The sequence below is a fragment of the Epinephelus lanceolatus genome, chromosome 24 (genome assembly GCF_041903045.1).
Source record: "Epinephelus lanceolatus isolate andai-2023 chromosome 24, ASM4190304v1, whole genome shotgun sequence".
NCBI classification, from domain to species: domain Eukaryota; kingdom Metazoa; phylum Chordata; class Actinopteri; order Perciformes; family Serranidae; genus Epinephelus; species Epinephelus lanceolatus.
This window is the reverse complement of record NC_135757.1, coordinates 20641682-20667850: the sequence shown is the minus strand read 5'-3', so window position 1 is coordinate 20667850 and position 26169 is coordinate 20641682. Positions and strand designations below refer to the sequence as shown.

The window sequence follows — 26169 nt, the reverse complement described above, 5'->3', positions numbered from 1 at the left end:
GTTTGCAGCCAAAAGTATCCAATTAGCAGGAAAGCGCTGACAGATATTTGGTAATGGAAATGAGATATGGAGTTCTTAGAAAATAAGTAGAAACGGGGTAATAGACCAGTTGTCTCCAACTTTTCCCTGCTCCAACTTCACATTACATGTTATAGAACACTTAATTATATGAAACAATGTTTTCACATACTTGAACCATCATTTAGGTTGGTTTGGTCAAGACTGCATTTGTACAACACATTCTCACTCCAACCTCGTCATATATTGATGTTTGGTCATGGACCTTTTCACGTTGAGATATGACATGCAATGTACCCTGGGTGTGTTGGTTGTTGACTTTCAAGTTCTGCCTGTTACACACATTGTCTGTTTTCAAAATACACTTCCGTTTTCAAAGGAAATGTAAGGTTTACATACAGTCTTGTTGGGATTCACTGAACCACAGATGATTTGTCAAAGGTTAAAATCTTAACTGGACCTGTGAAGGTTTCTCCTCTTGCCATCTGATATGGTGAGAGATGGTCTTTGTTCTTCACAGAGGACAGGTATTTGAAACCCTTCTCCACAGTGGGTCCCCAACTCACACCTCTCTGAGAGACAAGTCTAAAATTTCATTGGACAGGACTTTTACTGTGACATGTGACTCTGTGTGGTCACCAGCCAACTGTAGAAGGTCTGCTCCCTTCAGACAGTCTTTGTCTTGTTCGTGAGCTGTCAACCAGCTCACACCACCTCTGGCTCCTGGGCCTTTGGCTGGCCCAGACAGAGCCTTCTGGGCTCTCAAACCTGAACCAGAGAAATTAGTATGCAAGCACAAGGTTTGCAATTAACTTTCCAGCGACAAGGAGAACCCCAGAGTCTAACTCTGCAAAGACCCCGAGTGACCACCTGCCTCGGATCTGCATCTGGAACCACAGCTCTTTCCAGCCTTCCTCTGCCAGCTAACAAAAGCAGCACACCACCATGTGACTCTTTCTTCCATCCATTCAAGGATCGGTAATGTAACAACTGGGCATAGCTTTATCACAGCTGTACAGGGTAAACAAGACTGTTTTAACTTGTTGATTGTGATTTAACGCTGTTAGTGAGTTATTGTTGTGATTGGTTGCAGTTAGGTCATTGGTTAGTTAAGCTAGGTGATGTAAGTTTGCTAATGCTGTTCACAGACAACGTTTTGCATGCAGCTAAACATTCTCTGTACTAATCCAGAGCCTTTGCAACACATATCACCTTCACACAGACTCATTTACAAATAGGCTGTCAACAGAGCTGTACCCAAACAGGCAACTCAAAGTTCCAGCTTCTCTTCCTTTGTCTTTTTCCTGACCACACCACACCATCAGACAAACACTTCCCCTGATCGGAAGCCAGCTTTGACTCGGCCGTCTTGTAGTTCTTTGTTGTCTGCCATTTTGTTTTGTAGGCCAAACACCACTTTGATTACTACACCCGCCTTTGTCTTTCTCTCTCTCTCTCTCTCGCACACGCACACACATACACACACACACACACACACACACACACATATACTCACCAAGCTTGTATATATAGTTAGTTAGTTAGTTAGTTAGAATTTGTGTGTTTTGGGTTTTGCTTTGCTCACTTTATGAATAAATATAATTCTTTGGAATCATACCTGCTGTCTGTTTAATGTTGCACAAGGGTGAATGAATAGCCAACCTCTGCTGCATCAAGAACTCCGAAATACCACAGGCTTTACTATTAAATTTGGTTACTGTTATTAATTTAATTATTAATAAAAATTCCAAATTGATAGTTAAGTGAATTTTATGAGACTGGTATCTTTAACTGATTTTAACATTTCAGGAATGGTGTCCCACGAGGTGATTTAATGTAAATTAAGTCATATTATTTAACATAATCAATAATCATTATTAATAATTATTAATTATTTCCCTCTTTTACAGTATCACCAGTATAATTTACAACATTGATAATGTCCCCCCTTGAGGCCCAGAATTGTTCCCTACGTTAATGGTGCCGCTTGGTGAGGCCTAATATTGTTGTTCCCAACATAAATGGTGCCTCTGCATGACATCCAAAATGTTGTTCCCAACAGTCTCTTTCAAAATAAACACACTGTGTCAGTACAACATTACAAATTGGCATTTTTTCCTTCATCAACAAATGCATGTAGTTATGTTTAGCCAACACATGCATGTGGTTGGGTTTAGGAAAAAAAGAACACAGTTTGGCTTTGCAGTCTTTCAGGGGGCAAACACCAGCCTCCCGGGTGAAAGTCGGTGGTTGTTGGATCAGTCCACTGCCCCTCCCGCCAGCCCTGTACAGATTTCTGCGGTTCTTAACTTTTGTTGTTATACCGCTGCCTGTCCCCCTGACATTGCTGCACACCATTAATGAGTAACAGCAACTGGCTGCTTATCATGCCGACGTAAAAGGAGGGCTTTTTTTGTCTGTAACTGATGCCAGAAGTCACTGACCAAGCGCCAGATTTTAAAGGCTTCTGAGTGAAACTGGGTTGGAGTAGCAGAAATTACAATATAAACAATGTCAGCTGCCGATTCAGCATTTTGAATTGGTGTCAGAGATGGCAGTGCCCATTCAAGAGGTAAATCAGAAGATGTGACAAAAAAAGTCAACAAACTTGTGATATTAGGTACAATTTTTTAATAGTCATTGAGCTCTTAAGCGGAAACGTGGTTTTTTTTACTGGCACACAGTAAATATCCTTTGTTCTGTCAACAATGGGTTGTGTTGTTAATGTGCTAACTGGCTAACTAGCATCTAGAGTCCATCCTGTCAGTCTTCCGGCTTCCCTTTTTGAATGACAGATACAGAATTATTTTCTCTCACATAGGCACAGAACGTGCGAGTTTGACGCCCGCTGCGATGTGTTCAAGGGCAACTTTTTGGCCAAGAAATAGGCAATGTGAGACACCCAACAGTCAGCCCCAGTCAACACTCATGTCAGATTGGTGTGCCAAGGCCTTTATGTAACATCAGTTACTGTGCCGCATGTGGAAGTGCAAAATGTATACCTCACACCACTCGATAAAAGACTTCCACGTACAGTAGGATACACTTGTGTTTCCTTGCTCTAAGCTCCTCCAGAACCCTCCTCCCTCCTTGCTCCTCAAGGTGCATTTAGAGAAATTGGAAGAACATGCATGAAGGGGGAATGATATCTGGGTCACAGTAGGAGAGAGGATGTGAGGAGGCATACCTTAGCATCATGAAAAGCACCTGGTGAGTGACAGACACATGGGAGAGATAAGACAAGAGACAACAGTCTGAGAAATAAGTGAGTCAGAGGAAAGAAGCATGGCATGCTCTAAAGAGAGAGAAAAGCAGACAATGAAGACAGAGCTTTTAATCAAGAATGGACACACTATTACATGTTCATTCTTCCCACAGGCTGTTCAGAACCAGTATGTCTCATGTCTCATTTCAGGGGTTGGTAAGGGTGGATGCCACCTCCCTTGTTAACCTGCCCTACCTGCTCTCTATCCCCTAGTGGCACAGTGAGTACAGGGGCAGGGGGTGTTTAGTCTGCCTGACTTATTAATTATTTGTCTGACTGGAGTTTGTGCAAGTTAGAAACTGTGGGCCCAACCATGGCACTGAAATATCAATAGCCAAAAGCCCTGTTTCCACCACAAACTTTTGGTAGAACCAAAAGGGGGGAACCAAAAGTAACCCCTACAGACGTGTACCTAGACCCTGGGTCTGTTTAGCATTTCCACTACAGACAGTACTCTTAAACAGATATATATCAGGACTGTGTTACTGTATTGCTTATTTTTTGCCTAAAATGTTTTTAAAATATAGTTTAGGGCCATGTTTAGCTGTAATAGCAAGACTTTGTGAACAGCAAGTGGGCACCATGCTGTTTCCTGCAAAGTGAAAACAGAGGCTGAAAAAACTGAGATCAAATGGTAAAACTCAGCAGCGTTGATCAAATATAAACCAAGATTCTGTTACTAGGAAACATGTTTTAGGCATTCAGGTTTTTTGCCAGCCAGCCACCATTGTTTCCAATGGGCGGTTCCACATTACATCACCCACCAGCCCAAGTTTTTATTGGTCTGGTGCAGTGCAGTGCATTCTGGTAGTTCTAGGTTCTCTCTCTTTTGAGCAAAAGCATCCTTTTCCTCTGTTTTCTGTGGTCCTGTAGCACCAATTTCAAAAGCACTTACAGCTATTTACTGCAGAGACATCTTAGTTTTATTAAAAGGCTTAACAACAGTGAAATACTTCTTTAAGCCCCATTTCCACCAGCTCCCCAGTTCAGTTCAGTTCATTACACATTTTCAGTTTCCATTATGAAAAGTTGTGGATGGTACTAATAGAACCATTTCTTACTGTTTCCATCTTTCATCACCCCTCTATTGAGTTACCTAGAACACAGATCTGGTACTTAAAGGTGGCCCTAGAAACACCACAATCCGCTGATTGGTCAATAGAAAGCTGTCATGCAGCTCATGTAACCATTGTTCATACCTTGGCAAAGCTTACATATATTAATAAACTATAACTATAAAGTGAACAGATGTTTTGCTGCCTCTCACAGCAGCTGTAGTCTGAGAATAAATAATTTAATTCACTGGGCCAACTGCTTGCAACTGTTAAGGTGTAACATTCACTTGTAATGTTACTTGACACATGAGTTGATGACGTGAATACATCAACACACCTTAAATTTCAATATGACAACTTTGACCATTTACTTTAGTTTTTACTGTCTCTCTTGGATGACATATACTCTTTATATATACTCTCTTCTATCTCCTTTAACTTTAGCTTATATTGGAGTTATGCTATGTAGCATGTGAATTAGAGTATGGTGAATGTGCTAGGAAAGGTAGTATCAGCCCTGCTTCTACCTAAAGCTCGCATGTATGGAGCCTGGGTTTGGTTGAAGGTGGCAGTGCTGTTTGGGCTGAGAAAGCCATGTGTAAGTAAGGTAAAGGAGGTTATTGGGTTGGTGCAGGGAGGGGAGCAGTGAGACCTGGCATTAGGGGAGTGTCTCTGGGACACTAGAGATCACTGTCTAGCCTCCTGGAGGTGTCGTGGGACCAACTAGACGAAACACTGGTGAAAGGAGGTTCCCACCCGATGACCCCAAAGACATGCTAGTTATCACTGCTCATTGGTTTGTATAGTTAAGCCTTGCCATATTAGCTTATCATAGGGCTTAGGTTTTTCACTGACTATTGATCCTTTCTCTAGAGCACAAGCTTCTTGTGTTTTATTTGAACTTAGTAATGAGCGTTTAAAAATATAGACTCGATATTACAGGTACAGGTGCACATCTGTAGGGGTTACTTTGGTTGTACAGGTACTACTGAAAGTTTTTGGTGAAAACCTGGCTTTTGGCTACTGATATTTTAGTGCCATGGTTGGGGCTTTACCTCGCTAGTACCAGGTTGGATCACCTTTTGCCTTCAGAACTGCCTTAATTGTTGGTGGCATAGATTCAACAAGGTGCTGGAAACATTCCTCAGAGATTTTGGTCTATATTGACAAGATAGCATCACACACTTGCTGCAGATTTGTCAGCTGCACATCCATGATGTGAATCTCCCGTTCCACCACATCCCAAAGGTGCTCTGTTGGATTGAGATCTGGTGACTATGGAGGCCATTGAAGTACAGTGAACTCATTGTCACTGGATTTTTCTCCTCTGACCTTTTGCATTAACAAGGCATTTTCACCCAGAAAACTGCCGTTCACTGGATATTGTCTCTTTTTTGGACCATCCTCTGTAAACCCTAGAGATGGTTCTGCGTGAAAATCCCAGTAGATCAGCAGTTTCTGAAATACTCAGACCAGCCTGTCTGGCACCAACAACCATGCCACATTCAAAGTCACTTAAATCACCTTTCTTCCCCATTCTGATGCTCGGTTTGAACTTCAGCAGGTCGTCTTGACAGTGTCTACATGCCTTAATGTATCGAGATGCTGCCACTTGATTGGCTGATAAGCTATTTACATTAATGAGCAGTTTAAGAGTTGTACCTTCTAAAGCAGCCGATGAGTGTTTTCTATCCCTACTTAAAGAAAAAAATTGGTTTCTCCGGTGCATTCTGGCAGCACCAAACCTCTGCTCTTGCCTGAGAAGGACTAACCCCGCTATTTTTAAATATGCAATTGAGAGAGACTCTCACTCCAGCCTGTCCAACAGCCCGAGAGCCAGCTAAACTCTTTTGGCTGGGGGAGGAGGGATTTGTAGCCCTCCCCCTCTTCCCCCCAGAAGCCATCCCCTGGGGTTACAAACACACCTGGTTTGGAATCACTCGACATTTATAGTCCTCATATATCACCACATTTTCTTCGTCTCACATCTTCTGACACTTGGGCTGCTAACTCAGCGTGCTTCATTCTAATCAGTTTTTACCACCCACAGTTTGGCAATAGGAGAATCAGACATTAGCTGACCTCTGAGTGGGAGTTGTCTCCATTAGTGGAAATGATTTGGCTGGGACTTGCCTCACTGAAGTAACATCCACTGCGGCGGCAGCGGCGGCAGTGATGCCAAACAGCTCTTTTTTTGTTGTTTTTTTTTTGTAAAGTTGCCTCACGTCTGACTTAGAATCCATCAGCCTCATGGCATTTTCAAGAAAACAGAGGATGAGAATGTAAAACATCTCCTGCCATAACCTCAGGAAGCTCTTATGTAAAAACCTTGCTCAAATATTAATAGGGGAGGTAATGGGAGCAGGTGGCAGGTATCCATGCAGGGGGTTTTATCTACTGAGCTCCTTTTTTTCTGCTGTTAGTCATCAAAAGTGGCTCTGGATAAGGGTGAACATGTACTAAAGGGAAAGAAATGCAGTTATGTAAAAGGCTGCAGTCAATCATTTTTCTTGGACACCATTTCTCCTTTTAAGGTGTAAAAAACAAAACAAGCAACACTGATTCTATGTCAGGCTTTAGGCTCCGTTTGGAGCCACATACTGTGCACTGGCTTGTTTCAGTAGATTATTTCATATACACTATCTCTATACACTATCTCTCAGTAACAAGCTGAGCCTTCTGTTTGTGAAGGAGAAGCAGGACGAGTGAATCTGCTCAGACAAAGAGTTGTTTCACTCATCTGAAGTTGTTCCAAATCCCAGAAGCTCCGGCTGCTGAGATTCACACATTACGCAACAGAACAGCGCTTTCAAACTTTCGGAGGAAGTAACACACTTTGAGATTATATATGCGAGATGCACAATAATCCTCATTCTGATTCATGAATCCCAAACTATCACAAGGTCAATTGATGATTAATGTGTACGTGTGGGCGGACGTTGATCAAATAAATCCATGCTGCGCCTGTAGATAGTGTCTGTTTTCGACTGTAGGCGTGTTTCTTAACCTGCTACAAGAAGAAAACTGACAGCCTGTGACAAGAAGAGGTTTGTTTATCTGTGGCTTTTCACTGGTGAAAGGGTGTTAAGCTACTTTATTCACGTAAAAATAGCTGTGTAATCAAACTTTGTCTTCACCTGTAGATTTCAGGGTCAGGGTCCTCACAGAAGACACATTTTACAACCCTTTGAAAAGCCTCTAAGGCTTCCACTTGTCTCAATTAAACCATAACCAGCAGAGCTCAGAGCTTAACTCCAGTTTTCTTATTGAATTTTTGCTTTTTCATGTCAAACCATCTTTTCTTTGTGGAATATGTCATCACCACCTGCAGCCATAAGAATCAAAGACCTTACAAAACCTTTGTTCCAGCAAGTTTATCCTTTCATGTTTGGTTTTATGTTCTCTTTTAGAGAATGAGAAAAACATTTGCCACTATAGTAAAGTACTTTATTGGTTTTATCACAATTCATCTTTCTAGGAGACTTTTTAGTACTGACAGCAAATGTAGATAGCATAGTTTCCACTGGAGATGATGAGGACACGTCTCCCTTACTTTCAGTTTGATGACAATTACATAAGGTATTTGTCTTACTGTTTCTAAGGCTTACACCAATCAGCCATAACATTAAAACCACTGACAGGTGAATAACATTGATCATCTCATTACAATGCAATGTTCTGCTGGGAAACCTGAGGTCCTGCAGTCATATTGATGCCACCTGGCATGCTCCACCCCTTCATGGCAACAGCACTCCCTGATGCCAGTGCCCCCCTTCCCAGCAGGACAATGCACCATGCCATGCCACAAAACCTGCTCAGGAATGGCTCGAGGAATGTGACAAAGCGGTGCCGGTACCCCACCTCACAACCAACAGGACTCAAAGGATCTGGCGCCAACACTCCGATTCCAGACACCAAGGGACGACCCCAGAGGTCCTGTGTACATTCCTCCAGGGGTCAGAGCCAAATCCAATCCAAGTACGTACCAGCACATCCGATGGATGTTAGTTAGACTGGGATCTGGGGAGTCTGGAGGCCAGGTCTTTGCCTTGAGCTCTTTGTCATGTTCCTCTGGCCATTCCTTAACGTTTTTTTGTGATGTGGCATGGTGTATTGTCCTGCTGCGGTGGGCACTGCCATCAGGGAGAGCTGTTGCCACGAGGGGGTGTACTTGGTCTTAAATGGTGTTTAGGTGGATGGTGTGTAGGCTACCAAGTGTCATCCACATGAATGCCAAGACTCAAGGTCTCCCAGCAGGACTGCAATGTAACAAGATGATCATTGATCACGTTAACTGTCAGTGGTTTTAAGTTTTGGCTAATTGGTGTATAAAGGTCAGATGTTGTTTGGATTGGAAACTTTAAAGGGTAACTTTGGTATTTTTCAACACTGACCCTATATTCCCATGCTTTGGTTCTAACTGAGTAATGGGGACAACCATTTTTGAAAGAGGTCCAGTATTGTGCAAGAGTGCTACAGCTGGCAGTGGTGAAACAGGCTGCAATGTAATGTTTATGAGCAATTGAGCATAATTTTTGTTCAACCAGTAACAGCCATGAAATTGCCATTGCCAAACCCACCAAACTCCATTTAAATAAACAATAATTTTATCATTATAAAACACACTTCATTCAAAGTCGACAGAAACAAAATAAAACTCACAGAAACCGTATTGTCTTTGCACTGTTCCAACAATGACTAAGTCTGGTTTGGTTGAAATAAACCCTTCATTCATCCAGTTAGATGTGAAATATATATGCTGCCTCTTTGCACTCTAAAATTATTGATATTTAAATGGAGTCTGGTTGGTATGGTGATGGCAATATTGGGGCTGTTTCTGGTTAAACAAAAATGATCTTAATCTTTAATAAAAAGGTCTATCCCTGTAGGGATCCTTTCAATAATGTTTTAAGAGACTAACATGAGAAAATAGGTCCCAGTTTTACAAATACCAAAGTTACCCTTTAAGGGGAACATCAAAGAAGCAAGTTTGGTTGGTGGAAATGCAAAAAATGTGCAATTTATTAACAAATATACTCATGAAACTGAGGTAAAAATTCTGTTTTTTCCAGGCACCTGCAGAAATTAAGCTGACAGAGCAGCAGCAAGGATTTAATAGTCTTTTATGTATACAGGTTGTCCTTCCCTGTGGACTGTGGGCAGGCACTGCTCACTGCTGAAAAACATTTAATGTTAATACTTACTGTTATTACACTCCTAAAAATACATTACAAACAGCCAAAGATAAAGCAGTGAAGCCCAGTATCACGCCTACTTAAGGTAAAATATACATGTAGATTTAGTACACCAATAACGCAGCATTTACTTTTTTCAGTTGGAGCTCTGACAGATACACAGTTTTAAGGCTCCAGCAGTTTTAATTTAAAGGATTTTTAGTTCGAAATCAGAGAATGATGCAGCTGAGTCACAGTTATTGATTAACAATCCTTTTAGCCTCCATAAAGATTTATTATATATTAATGTCTTTTAGTGCTGAGGGACAATAAAACCATCTGCCAGAGGAGCTGGAGACACTCTGACTCTGCTGAGTCTCTGGTGATTCAGACATCTGGAGAGCCTCGAGCGTTCTGCCAGACTTCTTATTTACTGACTCTTTCTCAGCTTTCAGTACTTTTACTTACTGGGAAACTTGTGTCTCATTCTGAGCTGGACTTTAACACCCACTACTGGCTGGATCGAAGACCTTTATCTAGTGGAACACAACAGGTTGTTCAGATAAATGTTTTGCCTACCATAATGTGGATTTTTAGAAAGTCTTCCCTACAGCAGTTGTTCTGATGCTAAGCTGGTGGGTAATTAGAGTAACAAAACAAAACAAAACAAAGAACAAAATGTTATCTGAATGTATCATTATACCACTGTGTAATTAGTCTAGAATAACTGAATCTTAATCTTTGAAATAAGCAAGTTTTAATAAAGCATTTAGCCTTAGTACCTAGTAGAGGTACATAGTACAGAGACGTCATTATCTGTATCTGTTCAGCCAACAAAATGATCTGTCTCTGTTTTCAGATAGACAACCAGAAGTGGGTGTGGTTTATACACAAAATCACGTTAAATCAGGCAAATGTATTGTATTGTATTATATTTTATCTCCAAGGAAAATATTCACTGGCAATGAAATTGTGCCTCCAAAGCATCAAATTGTTTTATTAACATCATATAATTGTTATGAAATATATTTGTACACCCTCTTACTGAAGTATTCACATACCGCTCTCTTTAGCTTTCAGTTTTTATTTTTAACTTAACTTAGTTTAACTGTCTAACTGTCTGAAACTCCACCACTATGGAATGACATTTGAGTCAGTATTAAAGCAATTAATATGCCTATGTAACAAATAAAAAATAAAATAAAATAAAATAAATAAGCCTTTGGAATAAATAGATAAATGAATATGGCTATGAAATAATCCTAAAATAAATAATTTAGGAAATAAATATAAATGTTAATATGAACATATAAATTAGTCATTAGTCCAATAAATATATGAATACATAAGTATGGCTATGGAATAAATAAAAAGTAAATAAATATGCTTCTGTAACTAATAGGATATTAAATTAATAAATAAATTAGGCTGTGGAATGAATTAATAAATATGGCCATGAAATAAATCCTAAAATAAATAAATAAGCCTATGTAATAAATTAATAAATACAAATAGAAATGCATAAATATGGCATTATAGTTCATTAAAAAATAATAAATAAATATGCTCATGGAATAGAAAGAGAGAGAGAGAGAGAGAGAGTTTTTTTTTTTTTAAAGGATGTTTTTTTCAAATGACTACTTTTATTTATTTCAGGGGACTTTTTCTGTCCTAATGCCACATTTATGTCCCAGTTCTTTTGATTTCCATCTATCACCATGGAGTACTTGGTAGGGTGTTTGTGGATGCTAAGTCAAAAGTCTTTGAAACCTGCGGCTGATCATATTGACTGAAATACAAAGTCAAATTTTATTTTATTTTTTTGTTAATAAAGAGAATATGTACATACAGCTAAAACTGCAGATTCTATATGAATCGATTCAGACAGACATGTCAGTCATGACTTTTTTTCCCTGATTAACAACAAGCTTCGGGTAGAATAAATATCTGTTTCCATCTCATTATTAGTGCTTTTCTGAATATTGGGATTCAGGTAAATCCCTTGTACAGTACCTACTGGAATTATCTCTAAAATAAGATTACAGCCACATTATTTCAGTAGTTTTGTCCAGAGATGAGTCTTAAAGCAGCGATGATTAATATTTTTATATGTAAACATGTCTACTTGTATGTGATTGTGTCGCTCTTAGAGACAAACCCACTGAGAAAATCATCCTCAGCTCCACAAAGCTTTATAGCATTGTTGTCTCATTACTTTGGTTTTACTGTTTTGGTTCACTCTCATTGCTCCCATAGCACCCTTTTTCAGCCACAGCAGGCAGCTGTTTTCAGTTAAAAAGCTCTTAAAATCCACTGTTCACTTCCTGCTCAGCATCAAACAGCAGACAGACACAGTTAGAGACAAGCTGGTGAACATGCTGGAGCATTTACGAGAAGACATTCCCCCAATTCTACTGATAAAGGTGATGATAAGTGGATTTTAATGAATCTCTCTCATTGTTTTTCCATTTGCTGTGTATGGTACGGTTTGCAAAATAAGAAAATAAGCTCATGCTTTTGCCAGAAATTTAAAGACATTTTTTCACCAGGTCAAAGTCAGTTTATCCATGAACTATGGGGAGTTGATGGTCATGTATTCTGTCATAAAGACTGCTTTTTGCACAGAGTAGAGTATCTCTGGCTCTGTTTCCTCCACAGGATGATTGCTCGTGTTACCTTGCCTGCAGACCTTATTCTCCCCCGTGGGACAGTCAGTGTTTGAGCTGAATTTATATGAGTGGAGCGAAGCTGCTCATTACAGAGGGGGGATTTTATTTGCATTCATAACGTCTGTCTTGAAATTGTGAAATAAAATTGTTAAATTAGCCACGATGGTGAAGCGGGCTTATAACATATGTCCTGTGTTTGCACGTGTCTCCTCTCCAGAGGCAGGATGGCCTGATGCAGCGCTCCATCCGCGAGGTGAACACGTCCAGCCGCTGGTGCGTGCTGTGGGACCTGGACGAGGACACACACTACAGCGTCCAGGTGAGGCACACACAGACACACACACACACACACACACACACACTGAGGATGACTGTGAGGTGCCATTGAAACCTTTCTAGCAGGGGTACTTCAGGTAAGAATTGTTTGTTGAAGTTGTAAAAACATTGCAGTGAGCAGCCCAGTCTCCAGAAGAAAATTTTGGCATTGTAAGTCTCTGCAAACCATTACATTACATTTGTACATTTCATTCGTATCATAGCAACGCCTCTAAATTGACATGACCTGAGTTTGTCATCTGGAGGTGGAGGGGATGTTGAATGGCATGGACACCATTGATACCACTGTTTGAGACTAACAAACAATAAAACTGGTTGTGATTTAGTGTGTCATTGCTGTTGCTCTGGCAGCTTTTTAGACACTAAAAGCCATTGTTTTTGTACAGAGACATTGCTGTGTTTTTTGCTGGAAAAATGACTTGAAAAGCAGTTGTTCATTCTCCAGACATCGCTGCCTTCCTGCCAAGATAGTGCCATGAAAAGTGGTTGTGTTTTACAGAGACATCTCTGCATTTCCTACTGGTATAGGGGCACAAAAAGCGGTTGTTTTTTATAGAGACATCATTGCATTTCCTGCCAGATAATGACCCAAAAAGCTGTTGTTTTTTTTCTCAAGACATCACTGCATTTCCTGCCAGGATGGCGGCATCATTATTTTATACCATGACATCGCTGCATTTCCTGCTGGGGTAGTGCCACCTAAAGTGCTTATATTTAAGTTAAGACATTGCTGCATTTCCTGTTGGGATAGTGCCACAAAAAAGGGTTGTTTTGACACCAAGACATTTTTGCACCAAGGATAGTGCCACGAAAAGCACTTGTTTTTTTACAGAGACATCGCTGTGTTTCCAGCGGGCATTGTGCCCCCTAAAGCCAAAAAGTAAAAACATGATCTTTTCCGAACCATAACCAAGTGGTTTTTGTGCCTTAACCTAAGCACAGTAATCACAGTGTTCTGTTGGAAGGTAAAGTTTTAATGTATCAATGGTTTGCATTAACATACAACACCAACATTTTTTTTCTGGAGATTTGGTGATGAGAAAAAGATATGAAGTGCAGCTTTAATTGAGGAACTTCACTGATGATGAACTTAATTTTGAAAATTCATTTTTATTCTTATTAGCTTCCTCTCAGTATATAATGGACACACTTTTTTATGACGTTATTACAGCTCAAAGTTTCTTAAATCAAATGCCAGCACAAACTCCAGCTTCTCTCTGAAGGAGGAGCGTCTAATGTGACTTCATTATCATGACTCTATTAAACTTTTTATAATCCATTATAGCTTAATAGACTGATATAGATTGTCCTTCAGCTGGCGGACGCAGTTAAATATGCTTGTCAGCAGGCGGGTGTCCTGCAGAAGTCTCATTGAGCAATGCACTGAAGCCTCGCCAGCACCCGGAGGGTGGAGATTTGATCTTTTCACCTCTGACCTTCCTGTAGAACAAAGGATGGGAAAATAAGATAATTTGTCTGTGGAGTTTAGTGAAGGGATTTGCAGAGCTCAAACTTTAGGATACTTTCACATTAATGTAGGGACGTATTTTGTGATAAAGTGTTGTAATTGACTTTTGTTTTGTACCCAATTCTGCCTCAGTCAGTCATTTTCCTAGAATGACTTGCAGCAACCTCTACAGAAAACTCGTTGCATTTAACCTTTGGGTTTAGTGTGTAGGTGGAGGCACAGCTAGACCTCTTGTATGTAATTGTGCTGGTGATGGATTTCTCTCCCTGTATAATGCTTGAACTTAACACTTTCTGCTATCCACTGTAGCTGTGAGAAATATCTTGTATTTGAGTGAGAAACACAACAACAAATTTGTTTATTTCTCTCTTCATTTTTGGATTCTTTGCTTGTTTGCTGAAAATGTCCCCAGATAAGTCTTTAGCCGAAATCTATACTCCCTCCTTTGTTTTCCAAGCTTTCAGTCTGCTTCTACATCTACAGCACCGCACTCGTCCTCCAACAATCATTCAGGATCCCAGCCAAAAACCAAAGCACCATTTGCTCGCTAAATATACCCTCGCCAGCCAGTTTCTTGTCATCGTTACATAATGTCATCCTCCGTTAATGTCATCTGGGACTGTACCCAGCATTCAGCTGTGCAGAACTACGGCTGCGTCCAACCTTCCTTAAGCATATGAGGAGTACTTCATAGTTTCACTTAAATAAACTTTTGTTGGGGGGTTTAGGTGCAGTCTGTTGGGCCACATGGTGACAGCCAGCCCAGCCGTGCCATCCACTTCAGGACTTTGGAGAGGAGTGACCATTATCCAGCTGGAGTCCTGGATCACCGTAAATAAACACACGCACATTACACATATATTTTACTTAACTTATTACTTTTTTTAAAAGCAGATTTTCCAACACCTTGACTCAGTTTATCACTCAGAAATGTGCACTTTTAGGAGTAAGAACAAGGGTAAGGGTAGGGTGCAAGTTAAACCACCAAAAACCTCCTTCCATCAATCTACTACTGTCTTAATTTGAACTAAAAAATACTTTGTATATTACTGCAATCATCTTCTTGACCTTGCTAATTAAGTTAACAAATAATTAAAGTAACAGTGTGATGCTAATTGGCTTTCTTGCTGAAAATTGGATGAGAACATTGATCTACAGAAGCGAAGAACAGCCATGCTTCCAATTATGTTTTCTTATGCCATAATCTCGAGTTGAATCTTTGTTATCTCATGAGAAAACAAGCTTCGTTATCTAGAGATAATTAAATGATAAACTTGGTATCTCAAGACAATAAAGCTCGTGTTCTTGAGATAATGAAATTACAGTTATGTCAGAGAATCTCAAAGAATTAAAGTCAAGATAATTAAATAACTGACATTTTATCTCAGAGAACATAAATTTTTCTCTCAAGGTTATGAAATAATTGTTATCTCAGGAAATAAAAATCTTTTATTCCAGATAATAAAATAATTAAATGGTTATTTTACAAAAACATTTTTTATCAAGATAATGAGACAATCATCAAGTCATTATCCCAGGGAATAAAAAGGTTTTTCTTAAGATAATGCAATAATTTTTAACTCGTTATCTCAGAAACAAAACCCTTTTCCTCAAGATAATGAAATAATTATTTTGTTATCTCAGGGAACACAAATCCTTTTCTTAAGGTAATGAAATAACTAACTCATTATCTTAAAGATCTACAATGAAATGTTAATGAAATAATAAACTTGTTTTGTCAGGTAACTCAAATGTTTTTCTTGAGATAATAAATTTATTAACTCGTTATCTCAAGGAACAAAATTTTTTGTTTCGAGATAACAAGATAATGAATGCATTTTCTCCAGATAACAAAATTAATTAACTAACTTCTCAAGATAACGGCTTTTAAGAAATAATCAGAAGCACAGCCATTCTCAGCTTCTGTAGATACAACTTTCATATCTGAATGCTTAAGTTGGAGCTACAGCCAGTTAGCTTAGCTAAAAACAAGGAGAAACAGCTAGCCTGGCCCTGTCCAACTGTACAAAATCCACAGATATTTTTGACATGATTTTTTTTTTCTCATATGTATTGCCTGTTTTTATTTGCACTACTTACAGCACCTCTCATTAACTGTCATTTGTATTTATGTCTTTTTTAGTAGTTAATACAGTAGTTTATTTAGCAGCTAGTGGAGCTCTGAAACTATACTACTGTCCTCTTTGAGGATGTTTTTTTTGTCCTTGTTGATAAAGTTTGCCAACACTGAGTCTTTATTTGTCCTCAGACGAACCGGCGATGGAAGGTCTTGGCATGACTCCTCACTTACAGACAGGAGAGCTGCTCATTATCACCACTGTGCTGCTGCTGTGGGCAGGTCAGCTTCAACGTGTGTGGGTGTTTGTCAGAGGTGGAGGAAATATTCACATCCTTTACATTAGTAAAAGTACTTTGGTACAAGTGAAAGTATTGAAAATGTTGCTTGACACTGTAATTCTGGCATTACTGGGTGCATTATGAAAGTCTTTCTTTTTCTTTTCTGCCTAGCCCAGCTTTAATTATTAATATTATTCTGCATAAATCTGCTGATTAGTTGCTGGAATATCATCACAGTTACCCACAGTGACACCTTCACAATGCTTTGTTTTGTCTAAATCTCAGTATTATTAAAAATGAATGTGTTTGCTTGTTCACTTGTTTTTGATGTTTTACTTTGTCACCTTCCTCCCCAGCTGTCATCGCCCTCTTCTGCCGACAGTATGACATCATCAAAGACAATGACTCCAACGGCAGCAAAGAGAAAGCCAAGAGGCCGCTGGTCCACGCCACTTCCTCCTACTACAACGCTTCAGCCGGCAGCTCGCCCATTTACCACAACGGAGCCGTGCGCAGCAGCAGGGTGACTCATTTTCTGCTACCCGAACTTCATTAAGAAAACATCTTCTCAAACTTCTCCTCCGTCGCTTTCATTTTGTTGCAGCACCTCTCTATAATGCATGATCATTCTTGGCTGCCAGGAGTATTTTGTTTCCTCTCTAAAGAGCCTTTGTAGTTGCATCAGAGATCTCCTAGCAACCAAGGCTGCTGCCATCATGGCTAAATATAAAACAACCAGGCTGAAGACAGAGAGAGCTTGTTGGGTTGTTGCTGTGGATCTAATCAGCGACAGAAAAAGTGAGCAGTCTGACGAGGTGGATTTGTTTCCAAATATAAGACAAAAAAGTGGAGTTTGAGGCGAGTCAGATCAGTCAGCGCTAGCTGTCACTGCAAAGTGATCACTCAGTTCTCTTAAGATGACAAGGTGTCATTTTGAAAGATCAATTGGTGGTGAATGAATGATGTGTCAGAATGTGTTCTATAATGCGACACTTAAAACAAAGGCCAGGATCACACTGAACATTTCTGTATGTAGCTTTTGACATGCGCAAGCTGATTTCAAGCCGACTGAGGGTCTGTCTCCGCAGCTGTTAAATGGATGTATTAAGACCTGGATACAGCATTAGAGGCCAGACCCTGTTCATTCCAATGACAGGTGCTTAGTGGCACAGATAGCCATAAAATCTTTATTTACGCTGTATGAAATTACTTGGATGATCTGTGCTGATTCAGCATCATTGGGCCCAAAGAGCAGGCGCAGTAGAGACTTTGACCAAGCATGCCAGCTACTTCCAGTTTAGCACTCCAGTACCTTGAATGGGGATAAGAAAGATTTAATCTTGCAGCTTTTCTAGATTTTCTAAATGTTATCAGACCAAACTGATTAAGTCCTGATAGTAAAACAAGTCAAGTCACACTCAAAAAAAATGTATTCACTGATTTAAAGACATCACTTTCCCAATGTAAGTCAATGGGAAGAAAGTTTTTTTGGGCTGCATGGCATCATGTGACTGGCTCGGGAGTTTTTATTCTACTGTTTGGCCATTACAGAAATTGACTTAAAAGCCTGGGCGCCTGATCTGGACTCCTAGTCAGGCCCCCAGACACTGCTCAGCCTTCTAGCAAATTTTTCCCAGTGGTCATTCATGGTGTTGCAGAAAAAAATCCCCTGCAGCCAACACATTCTCACTCCGACCTTGTCACATATCGACGTTTAGTCATGGACTTTCCACATCCAGATACAACATGCAAGGTACCCCGAGTGCATTGGTTGTTGACGTTCTGGGACACAATGTCAACTTCAGCCTGTTACATGCATTGTCTTTTTTCAAATACACTTCTGGTTTCACAGGAAATGTAAAGTTTGCATACAGACTCTTAATTGCACTACGTCAGTACAACACTGCAAATTGACATTTTTTCCAGTAACAAACACACATGGTTACATTCTGTCAACACACACACGGTTGGGTTTAGGAAAAAAGAACAGGGTTTTGTTTTTCAATCTCACGGGAATCGAACACTGCCCTCCTGGGTGAAAGTCGGTGGTTGTTAGACCCACCCATCCGACCAGGACTTTTGGGCCTTAACTTTCGTTCTTGTCCCCACCGCGTTTCCCCCTGACTCCACTGGGTGTTAGGGTTATATGATGTTATATGTTTGCTGATGAGGCAGATGTATTTTTTTTTTTTTTTTTTTTGCACTGATAGTGGATGTCTACATCTTATATTGTGTTTGGTTGCAATCTTGAAAAGCCTGCACTGAAACATGTAAAACTTAAAGCATAGCTTAATAGCCAGCCATAACAACTAAGGCTAATTTTTATTATCAGTCAGCTGAATCAATGGATTGTTTTCTTGGTCATTCAATTCATTGTTTTTGTCCATGAAATGTCAGAAAATGCTGTAAAATATCCATCCAAAATAAGAAAATATTAACATTTGAGGAGCTGAAGATTTTGTTTGGAAAAATGACATACAGAATTCATCAATTATCCAAACTTTTGCTGGTCGATCCTCTAATCAAATACTTCTCTAATCACTTGAGCTGTAATGTAGTCAGCTTCATTAAGACGTTGATTATTAACCCTTCAGTGTCCTTGGTTTCTCCTGAAGCAGCTTTAAGATTGGATAAATTATCATCAGCTATCTATATACGCTTGTTCTAACATTTCGTTGCAGCTACATTATGTGACTCAAATCAGATAGATGATTCTCAATGTTTTGTGCATGATGATTTTACACACATTGTCCCTAAATTCAAACTGAAATATTTGGTAATTTTTTAAACTTTGGCATCTTGACTTGAATTCCAAATACACTTTTGTATGTCTGAACATAGTTTGGCAGCACAGCATGAATTTATAATGACTTAAGAGGTTAAAAATTAAATTAGACAATGATCAAACGCCTATAATGGCTTTGAAATGGTATGAATGTTTAAACTGTGTGCTGAGGATGCATGTCAATGACAGTTGTTGTCTTGGCACAAGTGGCCTCAGGGCAGAGATAAGTTGAAAACAAGATGTGCCAAATGTGATTCATTTTATGTCCGGGTGCCTCGATAACAAGGAACTCCTCATCCTCCCCACAGTCAGAATTATTTCTTATTTTTCAGCCAAACCTGAGCGCAATTAAGTAAACTGTCTGAAATGTCAAGCTCGCACAGGTCATTGATTAGCTATAAATCTTTAACAGACGTCATATATAAAGTGCATGAAGGCACGTGGCAGTGCATGTGAGTGTGGCCCACACACAGCCTTCCTGAGATTTATGAGTCATGTACATATATGTGACCATCTCTGTTTATGACTCATGTGTTTATGAATACAGCTGCCTCTCACTCCTCTCTTTCTCTCAGCTCCACAGAGCCTCCTCCTCCATCAGCATCATTAGAGTCTGAGTTTTGGTTCTGAGACTTACTGTACAGCGCAGGACGGGTGGACTCAGTCATGTGCAACATTTGCCTGAGGAACTTCAGTGGGATTATCATGACAAATGGAGAATTTACGGACCTGACTAGAGTCTAATGTGTTGAAAAATATGGGGAAAGTCAGAAACACTTTGTGAAAATCAAACTGGGGAGGAAATGGAGGAATACTGCCCTCTAGTGGCAGAACACTGCAGCATTACTGGTATGCACACTGCAGCTTTTTTTAGGAGCTTTTCCAGGTGAACTTCAGTGCAAGAGGACAAATTTTGACCTGCAGCCAAACTCATTTCCTGTTGTACAAAAAAAGTTTCATTTCTGTTACGTCTTCTCTCTGATTTCAAAAACTAACTGTGAATATTTGCCAGCATGTCGACTTCAGATTAATTCAACAGCTCTGTGCGTCAAGTTTGAGTGTTTTGGTTTAACATATGAGTGAAAGAGAGTGTGTGTACATTTGTTTCTCACTATTTTCTGTGATTTCTACATTTAACTTTACCTCTCCTGTATTTTTCATCTCCTAATCAGTAATTAGTTGTACAGTACTAACATCAGAAACTGTGTATTATATGTAATTAGAATATGTACATAGATCAAATTGAAAATGTTGAGTAATTTACAACCTGTTCTCATTCCCAGGTCATGAAATACCAACGCTCTGTCACGTCCCTCAGCATGGCCACCTTCGATACCACCATTTAGCGTCCCTTATAGCCCCATTTCACCAAACACCTGCGTTATAATACCTTTGGAACCAAAAGTAACCCTTCAGACATGGTACCCAGACCCTAGGTTCATTTAGCGTTTCCACCGCAAACGGTACTCTTAAATGTGGGTGGGTTTGTTCATCATCCACAGAATGAGTGTAAAAACACAATAGAACAGGCTGCAGTGAGAGTCTCTCTCCGTGGAATTTTCTAAAATAGCAGGTTTGTGCATTTAGTCCTTGTCAGGCAAACACTTGGTTTTAGTGTGGCAGGAGCCCACAGGAACAACACTCTGTAATATTTTTTTTTTTTTTTTATCTCCAAGTGAGAATTGGTGTATATGCTGTTGGACTAAAAGTCTCATCCTACTCTCCAATGTGCTATGTGTGAGCTCAGTCCTGCGTGTTCTTTAATGAAGCAATAGGAGAAGATATTCGGTCTCAGTTAATGTAGTTTATTAAGCAGTAAAGGAATAAAATTACAGAGCTCTGGGTCTCAACTTCACGTCCCTGACGAACAACAAAGGTGTGTCAGTTCACGAAGTCTGACCTCCTGTCCTTCCCCTGACCCAGTATATTTGAGCGTAACAGAGTGTCATTGTGCACGCAAGGCGTTGTCCTCTTCTCATTGGCAGTTCCACTTCCTCCTTCACCACACCACGCCCCTGCCTCGTGTTAATCTGACTCCTTCCCGCTGGCGGTGGGGGCGTGGTTCCTGTTTTGAAAGACAAGAGAACAACACAACTCCCTACACGTGCTGTACCTTACTATCTGTACATCACTTTCTATTCTTTTTACCATATATGAAACTAATTATCTAAGCATTGCGGTATGTGCTCCTCAGACTTCATGTCTCTTCCTCTCCTGTACTTCTCCACTTCTGCAAAGCAAACACATTCAGATCAGCTGAAATCATCTCAGTATTCTCATTGTTCACACATCTAAAACTTATATAGTGAAACACAACTTATAGTAAAACACATAAAATCATTCTATTCCCAACAATGCAGTTCACATAATCCGGAAGACTTTAATATATTTTCTTAACCCAAAAATAGGGAAAAAAGAAAAAAGCTAGGGAAAACTGTATTAACAGTTATTATTAGTATTATCATTATTATTATTATTGTTATTATTATTATTATTATCACAAAATTATGTTACAGAATGATTACTATTTTTAAGCACTATTTCCAGGTCATTTCCTTGTTTGTGTTCCTGCATTTCATTTTCTATTTTAATAATTTCTTGGAAATTTTGGGGGTCATTTCTCATTTGTTGCGCATTGTCCGCTTCCCGTGTTTTTAAAAGAAATCAAGCCAATTTGCTCAGGTTTTAAAGGGTTAAACACTTGAAATCTGCTCATTACTGAAAGTATATGTCTTTAAACTAACCTTAATGTAAACCCATCTGCTACAATACTTGACGCTGAGAGAAACTGACGTATTATAAAGAGTGAGAAAGGGTGGGAGGGAGGCAAGGGGGACGAACTTGCACCCAGAAGACCACAGAACTTGTCCTGTGTCAAACCAAAGTAAATCTTGTTTTAATGTTAAGTAATTTAAGAATGGTCATCACACACTGACGACACTCACATGAGGAAATTACATCACATTAGGTTACAGATGTACTTATTTTAACCCATAACATGATGTTTTTACTCAACCTGACCAAGTACAGGGTTCCTGCAGATCCTTAAAAAATGTTAAAAGGCATTGAAGTCATTATCTAAAAAAAAACCCTTAATTTTAAAATGTCTTAAATCAATCTCTCAAAAGACATACAAAAAAGTAATAATAATAATAATTTACTCAATGCCTGTAATATCACCAAAGAGAGTATGTTACAATAAACATTTTGCCAAAAGTCTTACTCACAGGCACGTGCACATATAGACCCCAGGTGGTGCTCAAGCACCTGCCCCCTTGCCCTTTGACTTAAAGCAACACTTACCTTTCTGGAAATTTTATGCTTTTCTTTGTTTAGGTTAAAATGCTATTGATAAGCTGATGGCACACTGAAATGTAAGTGAATTCCACCAGAGATAAAAACTCATAATTGTACCATTCTCATATGGTTCTAAGAAAACTCTGACCAATCATTGCATTCGGAACAAATGCAATGATTGGCTGAGCATCCTGTCTGTCTTCCTCACGTGGAGGCCTCCGCTTCATCCTAAGCTAAAAAGGGACGAGATGGTCGTAGAGTTTCTGCTGGACAGGTATTTTTATTTTGCCTCTAATGTAACATAGGCTATAACATTATATATGGCTCCTCTTCTCTTCTACTCTTCTCTTGACATGTTACACTCGCTCTCCTCTTCTGTGTATCTCACGTTATCTTGCCAGTGTCTACGTCTATCATAGATGTAATGAGGAGTAGGCCTTTGGAGGAAGGTGAAGTTGCAGGAGGAGGGGGATGGGACTTTGGAGGGAGGCGGGAGTTGTGGATGTTCAAATTTTTTGGTGTGTGAAATGCAAGGTAAGAGTAGCTTTAAGTGCCTTTTTTGTGAGGCATGTTTTTTTTACTCCATTTCTTTGAATAATTTTCTATTTTAGTTTTTAAATGTATGTTGTATGCTCAACAACTGTATTTCAGTTGAGAATCTGCCGCAAAAAAACGAGCGCCCTGCAGAACACGTCTCCTTGACAGCCAGGTAACAACAGTGTTTGTCCTAAGCCTCCACATTGTTTGTCACTGTTGTGAAATTACACAACTATTAAAACATCTCAATACAACCAGTCAAACTTTGGCAATAACTCACCATTAAGCATAACAACAAGTAAGGTAGCCTGGTGTAAAACCACACCAGATTCGGGTTCACCGGTTCACTGACTGCCTGGTGTGAGCAGAGACAAACGCAAAATTGCTTTGCAAATATGTCTTTTTAAACCAAAAACTCAATTTGAATTGAAGTTTATGTCAACCACGTCACATTTCTGCTAATTAATTTAAACAAAAATGACCTGCAGTTTGGGCCTGCGCCGCATAAAGAGCACAGAGGATAGTAGGAGCACAAAGCAACATGCATCTGTTCTCTGGGATTCATGAACAATATTTGGGAGATAATTATAAGAATTAGCGCATTACTATTTCAAAAAGAAAGGAGGAGAAGAGAATGAGGAGAGGAGGAGAGCAAACTAAATAAAGCAAAGGAAAGGACTACAGAATGAAGAGAGGAGAGGAGAGGAGAGGAGAGGAGAGGAGGCCCTTTTTATTACCACTTGAGCCTGTGCCCTGCAAAATGTCTGTGCACGGTACTGCTCCCTCACCTACAGGTAATGATGTCAGTTCATGTTTTTTTTTTTTCTTGAATTGGTCTTAAAAACCCTTTCATGCATGAAGTATGACTACTTCATTCATGATTATTTTCCTAAGTGTTAATATCCCTCTTTGGTCATGAACAACAAAAATCTGAAACAAATTGATGTACAATGTGAAAGTATAAAAATATATATTTTTAATGCTGTCAGACTAGAGTGTTCACGTATTTTAACGTACTCGAATTTTATTCAAAGCATTGAACCCTGCTTCTGTCTCCTTGCCCACTCCCCTCTCTTTCTACACCTCCCTCTTGGACCCCTCCTCCCTCATTCAGCTCCTTCCTCTTGACTCCTCAGCCCCCCACACACCTTCCCCTTTAAAACTATGTATATTCTTTCAATGAACATTTTCTAAAAAATACCAAAATTGTTTTTGTCAAAAAAATTGCATGTTACATTTTGATAACATTAATTAATTTATTTACAGCTCAAAAAGTCACTGAAGTACAAAGTTAATTGTAGTTGAAATACAGCCAGTGCTACATGACGTTCAGTTTAGTGGGCCATCTTGGTTTTCAGAGATTTGTGTTGCACTTACAACACCTGGCCAGTGGGTGGTAGTGTATGGCAAGACGCATGGGGGTCCATGGTAGAAGCTTTTATGCAACTATAGCATCAGTGCCCATGCACATAAAAGGAAATGTTTTTTAAATAACTGTCTACTGTAGTGACCACAAGTCTTAAGTGCTTAATCCCACTTGCCTTACGATGCAGGAACCCTGAAGTAGTTTTGTGGCCTAAACATAGCCGTGACCTTTTCACAACATTATCCACATGTTGCATCACTGTCACACTGTCACATAGAGACAATAAAGTGTGTCCTGTGCATTGCTATGAGACGCTGAGGGGCATGACAAAACGTCAGTATTTGATGACCTGGGAATGAGAAGGGTTTGCAATCTAAGTATAATTCAAACAGATATTTGAATGTATGGGATGTTGAATTTACACTGTAAACTTTCATAATCTGTTTAATTAAATCATCTCATCATTTAAATGTTTAGATAATCACTCTATATTGTTATCACATCTTAAAATTAAGACTAAAAGTCAGTCTGATTCTTCACTCATTAAATTAAGTTGTTTAGAAACAAATCATCTCATTAGCACACTTCCCAGCCTGCATTGTTTTGAAGTTACAACTTTCCAGAATGCAACAGCAAATCAATCCTGTTTAACTTATTTTGGTGATAGAGATTATTGATTAAATGTTTTTATTTTTGGTATTGTTGGATTGTAAATTACATGGAATACATGTGTAAATGCAGTTTAAAGGAATGCTTTGCCTGCAAAATGACGATTTGTATATTAATTACTCACCCAGTGTTAACTGGAAATTGTGAGGAAAGCGTTGTTTTTATCACGTGCCTCCACAGTGTGCGAAGAATCCACAAAAGGCAAACCTACTTCATGAATTGAAGTAAACAGGGACCACATTTAACAACAGCAAAACTATATCAAAACATCTGTTTACAAACTCTCACACAACTCATGCAGTGAAATCCAATTCTCATTTATCCAGTCGTATGCTCAGAACTTCCTAAACATATGAACACCTACAAGAAGCACACCCTGAGCATGTGCCTATGTATGAGCAGAGTTCAGATGCAAGCATGTGCCCAGGCTTCCTACTTGGATTAGTGTACACTGCACAAGTTCTGTGAGAGTTTATTAATTAATCTTAAACTGCAAACAGTTTTGCAGTTTAAGGAGAACCTTTGTTCAAGTTATTAAAATGTTCATTTATTTTGGATTCTTCGTTCACTGGCATGCGAGAGGAAAAAAAATGCTTACTTGACGAATTCAACGTAACTCAGGGTGAACAAGTGCTATACAAATTTTGCATGTGTACAGTATTTCTTTAACAAGAGTCACATCCAGATACAATCCATGCCATACTGTAGTAATTAAAGCTGCACTAGGCAACATCCTTCTCCCATACCCGTTTTAAATGCCACATATTCAGGCCTATTTATTGTTTCTTGTCCTGACGCATTTAGTTTTAGCAATGTTGCTGCAGGATGTCTGGCCACACAAATAAAGTTTGTAAAACTATATAATAAACTGGGCCCAGTTTTTCAGAACTATTCTGATCATGTTTCTTTCATTGTACTGGATCAAATCGGGCATTTTTAGGCAATTCTGAGCAACAAGCAGAAGAATTGGAAGACATTTAGGAATTTAGCAACACAATCTGCCTTTTGCATCAGCTGAGGCTTGAACTCACAACCTCTGAGACTAAGGATCAATTTCTATCTCACTGAGCTAATTAGTCAGTGACATTTCATGTGTAGCTTCACAAACTGACTAAGCCAGACGTGCAGGTTTAGCAGCCATCCATGCATGGAAAAGCAGATTTCAAACCACT

General features: G+C 39.4%; 1 protein-coding gene across 1 annotated transcript in view; it reads left to right on the top strand.

The window, feature by feature from the left end:
- The window catches only part of LOC117249872 (fibronectin type III domain-containing protein 4-like), a 73202-nt gene extending 47317 nt beyond the window's left edge, over positions 1 to 25885 (top strand). Inside the window, exons 3-7 of the mRNA XM_033615673.2 lie at positions 12399 to 12500; positions 14714 to 14816; positions 16255 to 16344; positions 16700 to 16866; positions 19704 to 25885. Of these exons, the coding sequence (XP_033471564.2) occupies positions 12399 to 12500; positions 14714 to 14816; positions 16255 to 16344; positions 16700 to 16866; positions 19704 to 19745 (504 nt within the window). The 3' untranslated portion in view covers positions 19746 to 25885. The remainder of the gene's footprint in view (positions 1 to 12398; positions 12501 to 14713; positions 14817 to 16254; positions 16345 to 16699; positions 16867 to 19703) is intronic.
- The last annotated feature ends 284 nt before the right edge of the window (positions 25886 to 26169 follow it).